The following is a 12,619-nucleotide window of genomic DNA, read 5'->3' on the forward strand; positions in this document are numbered from 1 at the left end:
TCGACCAACATATATTTTTCCAGCTGTTAATCTGGTTCATCATCTTCCTTCTTCATTGCACATTAAAACATGAAATCAGAGCTTCAGCTTTAAATACACACAGCATGAAACACAGTCAGAAACACGTTGCTATATTTAACCTCTGGATGCATTATGTAATATCCAAGCTGTTTTTATTTATAAACTGGCACACATGTTGTCCCTCAGGATTGTTTTGGTTACTGCTTCAGATAAACAGCTGATTGGTATGGAGAACTGCTAACACAAACAGATAAGATCAACTACTTTGTTTGCGTCTTGTTGTAAATATCTGCTGCAGGCAAATACTATTCTGACCAAAATAGCACATACAGTACATTAAGGCCCTGTGGGGGGTCGCAAGATTAGGATGAAGATATATTGATGCCCTACGGGAAGTTCAGTTGTCCCCTCTGTTTATAGAATGTGTTGAATACACACACAGTACAGATTAAATACAAACATCCATTGGAATACAGGTATAGGTCAACACATGCAGCTGGGAGTTCGGTGCCTTGCTCAAGGGCAGCCAAGGAGTTAAACACTGACACTAACCAGTGTAATTGTTTCAAAGAACAACTACTTTTGCCTCTGCAGTAACTCTCTGACTTTAGTTTGTGACTATTTAAAAACCAATGAAACACACTGATTGTTTTTAGATTTTTTTTAATCATATGTTAACAAAGTTAAATAACTTTATTGTGGAGAGAAAAACACTTAATCACTTTGAAAAGCGCTGTTTAGCACATACATATTTAGGGCTTGACGGTCCTTTTTAGTTTCTGTATAAAAAAACATTCTCGTACAACATCCTTATAATTTTATATTATGTTACACATTATTTATTTAGTTGTTTATTATTATGGTGCCATACTGTAGCTAAGCACCTCAAGCAGGTAAACATCAAATCAGATTTCTGTCATTATTGTGTATTGACAAAGAAATGTTCTACAAAACAGTGACAGTCCTTGAAACATGATGGAATCATTGTTTTTGTCCACTCTTGAATTTTTATTATAATCAAAGGATATAATGATAGTAAAATGTACTTATATCTTTCGACCTCCCACAGAGAAAGAGTCAAGTTTGTTGTCTCTTTTTTTGTCAATGGCTCTTTGTCTTTGTTATACTTACTAACCATGCCCAGAAGTCCCTTTTGTGATTATTCTAGTAAAACATAATTCATAAATCCATGCTTTTATATTCATGGCTTTACTCGTTTAAATAGAAGTGATTGAACTTAATAACTGAGTTGCGAGTCATGAACCAGACGTCTCATCCACCAATAAAAGCCTCCCTCTTACCGCCTCAGCAGTGAACCTCGTTAAGACATTGGGCTCGTTAAGTCACGTTCATCACTAACGAACAACGCTCTGTTGCTATAGGAAACGGGGGTTTGGAGTGTGTGCGTCTGTTACGCTGTGATTGGCTGCCAGACAGTCCCATTAGCATATCCTAGCGTTCCTTCACTACATACGGACGCCACCGCCACAGAGCCAGACTGAGAGGGAGGATTGATGGGTCGGGTGTGTGCGTATGTTTGTGTGTGTGTGTGTGTGTCTCTTAGTCAAATGGATGGGCCTGGTTGTGTGGGCTGTGTGAACTATCAAGATCAGACGGAGGAATAAGGCAAAAAAGAGCTGCTCGTAAAAATATTAAGCGGTCCCACCTACAGAGTCTGTGACAACAGGGCCAGATTTATGGAGAGGAGGGGAGAGTTGTATTCATGACAAATAGCAATTATTTCTGTGAGTGAGTGTTTCTGTGTCTGTGCTAAATTATTTTAACTAAAAGCTCTTTTATGAGAAAAATAAGGGCATTACATCAACATTTTGAGGAACTTTACTTCATTAAATGTTTTTATGACTTTTTTTGTTCATTTTATTTAACTTGTAACTGACAATGCATTCTTTATTGCATTGCATTACTTTGTCTGTATATTTGTATTATGTATTTTTTTAATGCATTAAGATAACTAATATTCTACAGTTTGACAGAGAACCATCATATGGCGCTTCCAACACGTTTTTATCAAGAAAACTGTTTTTTTAATACCACATTTTTAGATTTAAAGGTCCCCTATCATACTCTTTTTCAACAATATATTATAGGTCTCAGATATACAAAACATGTCTCTGAAGTTTTTTGCTCAAAATACCAACAGATCATGCACTGTAGCATGCCGTATACCCCTCTGTTTCAAAGTGCTGATCCTGTGCCTGTAGCTTTAAATGCTAATGCCCTGCTAATGGCCACGCCCCTCTGAACTTCAATTCAGATTTATAAAACATCTCATGTATCTTTTTACATTGGCTTTTATTTCTTTTTGAAATGTGTGTGATGTGTCCTGTTATTATGTTTTGTTCATTTCAGGACACCACGTGGTCGGTTGTTTTGTTTTTATGTTGACCTTAGATGTATGCCTCATGTGCAGGGCTGCACATAACTGCCCTGTACGATGGGCGCTGTAAGTGATGAAAATGGGGGAATGTGGCTTATCTGGCGCCCGCCCGCTCACAGCCAAAATGCGAGTGAGAGAGGGAGGGCGCTGTTGTTATTTGGTGCTAGCTGCTCTAACGGATATAAGAAGAAGATGTTTCTACAATAATGTGGAAGAGAGAGTCCTCTCCAGTCAGACTGAGAGGCTGATAACTACAGCTCAGTGAGGTAAAGGACTCTCAGTGTTTAGATAGTTAACTTTAGTCTAAGTTCAAACGGTTTGGTCACAATGTATGCACACACATATTTCCAAGGCTCTCCTTTATAATTATTGGGAACAGGTTTGAAATCATTCCAATGTATACTATAGGACAGTAACCAAAAATATCCTTTAAAACTGGAAAGATAATGCAAAAAATGCATAAATAAATAAATAAATGTTAAGGTAAAATAAGATATGAATGAACAACACAAATAAAATAAGTTTCATTTGTTATTGGCTATGGTATTTCATTTCATTTCATTTAAAACCTTTATTTATACAGATAAATCCCATTGAGATCATTGATCTCTTTTCCAAGGGAGACCTGTTCAAGTAGTTCCACATGAAACATAAAAGCATAAACAGAACAAACAAAAGGACATCATCCAGCATCATTTACAAAATTATCCACATAAACAGGTACCAATAGCTTCTGATTGACTAGCATCCAACCGAGCTTTAAGTTATTGGTTATGTTCACATACTTATTTGATTACATCCACTTTCGACCCAAAACCAGCTGTTGACTTGTGGATGCAAGCAGCTAATCGCAGACTCAACCAGAGAGAAAGTAGTAGGCCTACATCATCAGCTACCATGTCTGACAGTGAGGAGAACAGTCAGGAGGGGTAGTGATGACAGCTTGTAGGATTACTGGTCGTTGCTAATGTTGTCTGTGTTCACCTCTGCATGTGTGTTCTGTGTTCACCTCTGTGTGTTCAGTGCCGTGTGTCTGGCAAATAAAGACCCCCTCAAAAGTTACGGTTTATTTAATTTTAAGGATGAGCACCAAGCAACATCTCCAGGTGCTCCTTTGAGAACCAGGGCAAAAAAGTTATGTGCACCCCTGCTCATGTGGTATTCATGTTTCTGTGGTCTTAATTTTAACTTTGTACTTGTGAAGCACTGTGTGAAATCTATTTATGTGAAAGGTGCTATAATAAATAAACATATTATTATTATCTAGTTAAAAATAGTTTTAATTTTGCTGAAAGAAAAAAATATATCAATTTACAGACTCCACATACTAAAAATGGAACTGAAAATGGATGGGATTTTTATATTTACCATGTTCTGTAAATCTTTCCTCTTCAGCTTGAGACCAAAGCAGACAAGCCTCTGTCCGCCACAGATGCTCCAGATCCTCCAGACCTGAAGGTGGCGCTGAAGAGGGAGCGTGAAGAGCACCAGCACCTCCTGGCCGACTCCTACGCAGCTGTGATGGACCTCACCAAGCAGGTTAGTGTGTGGGGGGTTGGAAGGCAACAGGCCTTTTTTCTCAAACTAAACAAACAGAAGGGCATAAGTGGTATAAATAGGTAGATGAAGAATTTCACACTAATTGTTAATATACCTCTGTTAACCTTCAAGCTTAAACAACTTGAAAGACCCTTGTTTAATGATTTACTTTACATCATTGTACTGTTTAAATTCATATTCTGGTGGTTTGCGCTCCACATCCATGTTATTGTCTCCTCTACTGCTTGTCTCTTCTAATGCTTGTCTCTCTGCTGTGACCCACCTGCGGACCTACAGCTTCAGCTCGGGGAGAGGAACTGGGGCAGAGAGAAGCTGGAGCTGCTGGAGAGGCTGAGCCAGGAGAGAGCTCAGTGGGAGCAGAGGCTGCTAGAGGCCACGGCACAGCAGGGGAAGGTACGACAGGCTGCGTTTGTTTGTGTGAGTGTGAGAGAGAGAGAGAAATGTCAAAGATGAAGAAGAGATAAGTAACATTTTTTGATGATGCAATCTGAAAGGAGGGGGTGTGTGTCTGAGATAAGAAAAACATGAGTTCTTGAATTAGTTGAGTTTCTTTCTACATCTAAAGTCATCTAAAGGTTTCACAGATTTCTCTGGAATTATATAATATTAAACAAAACCAAAAATGGTTGGAAAGCCATAGCTATTGCAAGAAGGCTATAAAAACATGGGAAATGAAGCATTGGCCAGCTAAGCACATTCAAATATATTCAAGAAAAACAGCAGGAGTAATATTTGCCGTCCCCCCAGTTACATTGCCACAAATCTTACACCACCAGAACTCAGTCAAATCATAACGCAATCTTTAATGGAACTTGGGTATGCTCCCATTAGATGCATGACCTCTATTTTAGTAACATTTACGCAATATGGCCAATAAACTCTTACGCCTGTTTTCTTTCAAATGTTTTTGTTATTTCAAACCAACATAATCTGAACCCTGCATACACACCCTCTGGTTTCGAAAGAAATTGTACGCAATATGCAATACTTTTTATGTTCTATATTTAGATACATTGTATTTGTGACCTACTTAATTTCTAGACAATAAGACTTTATTTTAAACAATAAAACATCAAGATAAAATGATGAAGAGAAGTCTCAAGATAAAAAAAAGATTTCCTAGTTTTTTCAAAACTTCAAACCCATTGATCTATTTCTCAAACTGGACATTTCATTCTCACCAGTATGTGTAGAAGCACAGCTGCTAATGTATTTTAATATAAGAGCATTAAAATACACTAGTTACACCTTAGAGCAAGGCAGTCACTTTTTGCTGTTGCGAAAAAGCTTCATATCCCTTTTTCCAAACTATTTTAATATGCTATAAGAATGCTGGACATAGTTTTGCAAATAACAACAGCAGTTGAATAAAAAAAAATCTGATTTTGAGGGAGTAACACAAAACCTGACATTTAATGCAGATTCTTTGCTGGAAACTTCTTTGTACATGTATTTGTGGCTGTATCACCACTATGGTTATAATAATGTAAGAAAAAGACAAAAAATGCATGTAACTGCTGTGTTAGGGTGGTGTTTTCCTCTCAGGATACTTTGTTGACGTCGACAGTAACCACAGCTGTTAATGCCATAATGTGAGCATGTTTATTATTAAATTGAGGTCACCAGGAAAACATGGTCAGTCTGATCTGCTGATTATACATGCACAGCGCAGTCACTGCTGCATGTCTGGTAGGGAGGAAGAGGGTTACATCAGTGTTTAAAGTGGTCGTTAGTCAGTGGGTTCGTCCATAAATACACACAGAAATTCAGATACACAGTTAGTAGGTCAAAGCTCCTCCATCATTTCTCCCCTGTCTGCTGCATTTGAGGTTTTCGGTCTGTGGCCGTCTTTGTCCTGCCTTGTTTACCCTCCTTTTCCTTCCTCCTATGTGTTGACTGAATCCCGTCTCACTCCTTCCATTTGTTGTCCTGCACTGGAAACTGCTATGAGGATGAAGCTCGTCATGGTTTAATTCACTCTGTCTCAGTCTCTCTGAGTGTGTCTGGGTCACGCTCTGTCACCCGCAAATCTGATATACTATCTACGCTTCTTGTATGTTATACTGAAGCCAAGCAAATACATCTCACATGCTGTTATAGTGCCCTCATCAGGGCTATTAGTGTAAAAGTAGCTGCATTTGTTTTTAAAGTTAGTTAGACATTTCTATTGATATTGACTTATCAGATGTTTACTTATAAATCCATTTAGTTAATTTTATTTTTATTTTTAATTGAATGTTTTATTTTTGATGAAATGGGATGTTAGTGTAGATTGGTATACGTTTTCTACTTCTACGTCGAGCACATAAAGCTTAACCAACTAACTGTGTTCAAATGAATATTATTTAACACCCTTTATTATTTATGAGAAGATATTATTCAAATATTGTCTGCAATTAAACTGTCGGTTTTTAGATCGGAATGGTTAAGTTTGCATTTGTATCTGAACCATTTCCATCAATTATTTTTCATTTTTGTAAAAATAAATTCAACAATCTATCCATGATTTTTAAATAATCATTTGCACTATTTAAATAATACTTTCAAGCAAACATTTGAACCATTTATCCATTACTTTTAGCTAATTGATCCCACCACGTGTACATTTCTTTAACTGTTTTAGATTTCAATTGTTTATCCATCAATCAATCAATCTTTATTTATATAGCCCAATATCACACATGTTACATTTGTCTCAGTGGTCTTCACAGTTTGTACAGAATATCAGTATGACAATACGACACCCTCTGTCCTTAGACCCTCACATCGTACAAGGAAAAACTTCCGGAGAAAACCCACAGTTTAAAGGGAAAAATGGGAGAAACCTCAGGGAGAGCAACAGAGGAGGGATCCCTCTCCCAGGACGGACAGACGTGCAATAGATGCCGTGTGTAAATTGAAAAGATAATAAATTTGCAACATAGGTAGTCCAAATGTTTGGAATGCATGTGTGTATAATAGGAAGATGAATCCACGAGGATATCCATCCAGGACCTATGATCCAGGACCACAGCCATGACTCAAGATCCAGGGCTCGCGATGCAGGACACAGGACCGCAGGATCATCCATGACTCCGGATCCCGGCGTATATAGACACCAAAAAGAAAGAAATTTGGGGAAGCTGGGTTAATCGGAACATGAGTACACAGGTATAGACAGAGAGAAGGAAGAAGTAAGATGTCCCCCGACAAACTAAGCCTATATCAGCAAAACTAGGGGCTGAATCTAATCAGCCCTAACTACAGTATAAGCTTTATCAAAAAGGAAGGTCTTAAGCGCTGTTATGACCAGGCTCAAAAGGCCACAACAAAAAGGAGACACACCATGTTGACGGTTAACAAAATGTGTTTATTTAGGACAAACAAATCAAATTAAGTCAAAACCAGTAAAGTATGAGGTGTGGATGTCAGTGGTATCAGTAATGTAAATGCAGGGTGAGGATTGTATGGACATGTATGTGTGTGAGAGTGTTGAAGTGCACAAAGTAAAGCAACTGAAGAAACTCATAGTATACTCAACAAAACCGGAGTGCCTGCAGGGAGAAGCCGAGCACAGACAGGAGCAGAGAGGCTTTACAATAGCTGCAGAGCACCAGACCCAGGTGCCCTGAGTTACTGCAATCAATGCAATCAATGCAGCCAATGCAGCACAGACAGAACAGCCACACCCTCTCTACTGATGGACCCACAGGGGCATCACAAGCGCACTCTTAAAAACGGATAGGGTGTCTGCCGCCCGAACACAAACTGGAATCTGATTCCACAAATGTGGAGCTTGATAAGAAAAGGCTCTGGCTCCCATTGTACTTTTAGAGACTCTAGGAACAACCAACAACCCTGCATTCTTGGAACGCAATGCCCTAGTAGGACAGTAGGGTATAATGAGTTATTTAAGGTAAGATGGCGCCTGCCCATTAAGGGCTTTGTAGGCGAGAAGAAGAATTTTAAATTATATTCTGTGTTCTATAGGGAGCGAATGTAAGGCAGCCAGAACAGGATTAATGTGGTCCCTTTTCCTAACTCTGGTTAGTACACGAGCTGCAGCATTTTGAATCAGCTGAAGCGACTTGACTGACTTCTTGGTACACCCTGATAATAAGGAGTTACAATAATCCAGCCTTGAAATAACAAATGCATGGACTAGTTTCTCTGCATCGTTTTGAGGCAAGATATGCCTGATTTTTGCAATGTTACGTAGATGGAAGTAGGCGGTCCTTGAAATTGATTTTATGTGGGCGTTAAAGGATAAATCCTGATCAAATATAACACCAAGATTCCTTACAGTCTCACTGGAGGCTAAATTAAGGCCATCCATAGTTAGTATATCTTTAGATAATTTGTTTCGTAGATTCTTCGGGCCAAGTACAATAACTTCAGTTTTGGTCGTGTTTAACATCAAAAAATGTAAGGTCATCCATTTTTTTAAGTCCTTGAGGCAGTCTTGAATATTATTTAGATGATTAATTTCATCCGGCTTGATTGATAAATATAGTTGAGTATCATCCGCATAACAATGAAAGTTTACAGAATGATTCCTTATAATATTGCCTAACGGAAGCATATATAATGTGAACAAAATAGGTCCGAGCACTGAGCCCTGTGGCACTCCATGGCTAACTTTGGTTTGCGTGGAAGATTCATCGTTGACACGTACAAACTGAGAGCGTTCAGATACAGTAGATAGGACCTAAACCAGCCTAAAGCAGTTCCCTGTATGCCAACTAAGTGCTCTAATCTTTGCAATAGGATATCATGGTCGATATTATCAAATGCAGCACTGAGATCGAGCATAACAAGAATAGAGACAAGTCCCTTGTCTGAGGCTATTAGAATGTCATTTGTGACTTTAACCAGAGCTGTCTCTGTGCTATGATGTGTTCTAAAGCCAGACTGAAAATCTTCAAATAAATCATTGTTTTTTAAGTAATCACACAGCTGTTTTGCGACCGCTTTCTCAATAATTTTTGAGAGGAACGGAAGATTAGAAATAGGTCTGTAAAGGTGTACATTTTGTATAAGTTTCCTCCCTTACATGCAGACATGCTATCGAGTTAAGTATTGGTGGAATCTCTTCCTTAAATTTGGCTATAGCACTAACAGATAGGTTTCTTCTGCAGGAGCTTTTGACTAATGCTTTGTAGTCTCGTAATAGTACTTCAAAAGTTACTAAGAAATGGTCGGATAAAGCAGGATTATGCGGTTCGACTAATAGTTGCTCAATTTCAATACCATAAGTCAGAACAAGGTCGAGAGTGTGATTATAGCAGTGGGTTGGTTTATTTACACTCTGACAGAAACCAACAGAATCTAATATAGAGTTAAATGCAACAGTAAGGCTATTTTTATCATCGTCAACATGAATATTAAAGTCACCTACGATAATTACTTTATCTGTTTTAAGAACCAAAGTTGATAAAAACTCAGAGAATTCTGATAAGAATTCTGAATGAGGACCTGGTGCACGATACACTGTAACAAATAAGATTGGCTGCAAAGTTTTCCAGGTCGGATGCGTAAGACTAAAAACGTGGTTTTCAAAGGAGGTATAATTTAATTTTGGTTTAGTATTGATAAGTAAACTTGAGTCAAAGATTGCTGCAACTCCACCTCCTCGGCCCACGCCTCGGGCAATATGAGTATTGATATGGCTGGGTGGAGTGGCCTCATTTATGCTGACATATTCTTCATGTCTCAACCAAGTTTCAGTGAGACAGCATATATCAATATTATAATCTGATATTAAATCATTTACCAATATTGCTTTAGATGCTAGAGATCTTATGTTTAAGAGACCACATTTACTCTTCCTGTTTTGTTGCACTGTAGTAGTTGTTACATTTACTTTTATTAGGTTATTATGTATGACACCTCTATTAGGTTTTACCTTAAATTGTCCTTGGGCAGACACACACACCGTTAATATTGGGTATTTTATTGGGTTCGGGATTCCTATGGATGACTGCCTAGGAGAGAGCGCAGAGAAGCGTGTAAGACTGCGACTCCGCCTCCTGGTCTCAACTCCACTTTGTCATGGATTACGTCCACAAAGCCCTGAAATGTTTGCCGAAATGAGATCTGCACCTTCCAAAGTAGGATGAATGCCGTCTCTCTTAATCAGACCAGGTTTTCCCCAGAAGGCTGTCCAATTATTTACGAAGCCCACATTGTTTGCTGGGCACCACCAAGACAACCAGCGCTGAAATGATGACATGCGGCTATACATGTCATCATTGATCAGATTGGGGAGGGGACCAGAGAAGATTACGGTGTCCGACATTGTTTTAGCATAACTACACACCGACTCCACATTAAGTTTGGTGCATTCTGATTGGCGTAAACGAACATCATTACCACCGACGTGAATAACAATCCTACTATATTTACGTTTATTTTTAGCCAGCAGTTTAAGATGCGCCTCAACGTCGCCCGCTCTGGCCCCCGGAATGCATGTGACTGTGGAGGCTTCGGTCTCTAAATGCACGTGTCTCATAATCCATGACTCAAAATCAGCGTCAACATGTATCCATTGCTCTTAGCTCCCTATTGTAAACAACCTCTATTAATCAACTGCTTAGCCTTCTCTGCTTGTTGACTACATTATTGTCTTCAGGTGTTGCAACTGACTTAATATGTGTATATATTTGTTCAAAATTAGTTGAGCTATTCCATATTCTTCCCATGTGCCCCCTTGCAAATGCAGAAGTGCCCCCTTGGGTAAGAGCACCTCTGTTTGAGAATCACTGAACTACAGTAAAGTTAGATTTGGAGGAGGATTGCAGGTGAAAGTTTGTGCACAACTAAGCACGTTATCTGCAGATGTCCTTTCCCCCTCTCCACTCTCACACTGTCTCTTTCCTCTGAGGGGAAATGGTTTCAAAGAGATCACCTCAAGTGTGAAAGGCACTGACTCAGCATCACTATCTCTGTGTACAGTGGGGCAAAAAAGTATTTAGTCAGCCACCAATTGTGCAAGTTCTCCCACTTAAAAAGATGAGAGAGGCCTGTAATGTTCATCCTAGGTATACCTCAACTATGAGAGACAAAATGAGAAAAAAAATCCAGAAAATCACATGGTCTGATTTTTAAAGAATTTATTTGCAAATTGTGGTGGAAAATAAGTATTTGGTCAATAACAAAAGTTCATCTCAATACTTTGTTATATACCCTTTGTTGGCAATGACAGAGGTCAAACGTTTTCTGTAAGTCTTCACAAGGTTTTCACACACTGTTGCTGGTATTTTTGGCCCATTCCTCCATGCAGATCTCCTCTAGAGCAGTGATGTTTTGGGGCTGTCGCTGGGCAACACGGACTTTCAACTCCCTCCAAATATTTTCTATGGGGTTGAGATCTGGAGACTGGCTAGGCCACTCCAGGACCTTGAAATGCTTCTTACGAAGCCACTCCTTCGTTGCCCGGGCGGTGTGTTTGAGATCATTGTCATGCTGAAAGACCCAGCCACGTTTCATCTTCAATGCCCTTGCTGATGGAAGGAGGTTGTCACTCAAAATCTCACGATACATGGCCCTATTCATTCTTTCCTTTACACGGATCAGTCGTCCTGGTCCCTTTGCAGAAAAACAGCCCCAAAGCATGATGTTTCCACCCCCATGTTTCACAGTAGGTATGGTGTTCTTTGGATGCAACTCAGCATTCTTTCTCCTCCAAACACGTCTAGTTGAGTTTTTACCAAAAAGTTCTATTTTGGTTTCATCTGACCATATGACATTCTCCCAATCCTCTTCTGGATCATCTAAATGCTCTCTAGCAAACTTCAGACGGGCCTGGACAAGTACTGGCTTAAGCAGGGGGACACATCTGGCACTGCAGGATTTGAGTCCCTGGTGGCGTAGTGTGTTACTGATGGTAGCCTTTGTTACTTTGGTCCCAGCTCTCTGCAGGTCATTGACTAGGTCCCCCCCAGATCGAGGGAGATTATCAGTGGTCTTGTATGTCTTCCATTTTCTAATAATTGCGCCCACAGTTTATTTCTTCACACCAAGCTGCTTAACTATTGCAGATTCAGTCTTCCCAGCCTGGTGCAGGTCTACAATTTTGTTTCTGGTGTCCTTTGACAGCTCTTTGGTCTTGGCCATAGTGGAGTTTGGAGTGTGACTGTTTGAGGTTGTGGACAGGTGTCTTTTATACTGATAACGATTTCAAAGAGTTGCCATTAATACAGTTAACAAGTGGAGGACAGAGGAGGCTCTTAAAGAAGAAGTAATGGAGCGTCCACACTACAGCTTCAAAAAAAGCTTGGAGCTGGGCGTGTCTGTAGCTTGGGGATTTTATTCAAGCAATGCGACCAACAACCAATCACATGAAACTCCCGCCCCCGACATACAAAGCAAAAACCCCCGGGGATTTTATGGGAGCAATATATATATATAAACTCCCCAAACAGGCGAAAACCTACCAGTTTCACCCACTGTCTCTGCCACCTCGCTCCATGCCTGGTTCCTCCGGTTTGTATCCCGGTAGGTGAAGAGGGTCTGGTCATACAAAACCGGGTGATTTAGCGATAATTAGTTTCTCCTCCTACTTTTTTTGAAATATAGAAATGAACGGCGGGATATCTCTCCCAGCTTAGACGCAGTTTGATTGGCTACGGCTTGAGCTGTCAGATTTTCCGAAACGGGATT

At 39.6% G+C, this 12,619-nt stretch overlaps 1 protein-coding gene across 2 annotated transcripts in view; it reads left to right on the top strand.

The window, feature by feature from the left end:
• Positions 1 to 12,619, top strand: part of mtcl2 (microtubule crosslinking factor 2) — a 140,441-nt gene that overhangs the window by 117,340 nt on the left and 10,482 nt on the right. For both annotated transcript variants that reach the window (XM_034086782.2, XM_034086783.2), the window contains exons 16-17: positions 3,815 to 3,958; positions 4,256 to 4,372. In XM_034086782.2, the coding sequence (XP_033942673.1) occupies positions 3,815 to 3,958; positions 4,256 to 4,372 (261 nt within the window). The remainder of the gene's footprint in view (positions 1 to 3,814; positions 3,959 to 4,255; positions 4,373 to 12,619) is intronic.

The sequence above is a fragment of the Pseudochaenichthys georgianus genome, chromosome 7, assembly GCF_902827115.2.
Source record: "Pseudochaenichthys georgianus chromosome 7, fPseGeo1.2, whole genome shotgun sequence".
NCBI lineage: Eukaryota > Metazoa > Chordata > Actinopteri > Perciformes > Channichthyidae > Pseudochaenichthys > Pseudochaenichthys georgianus.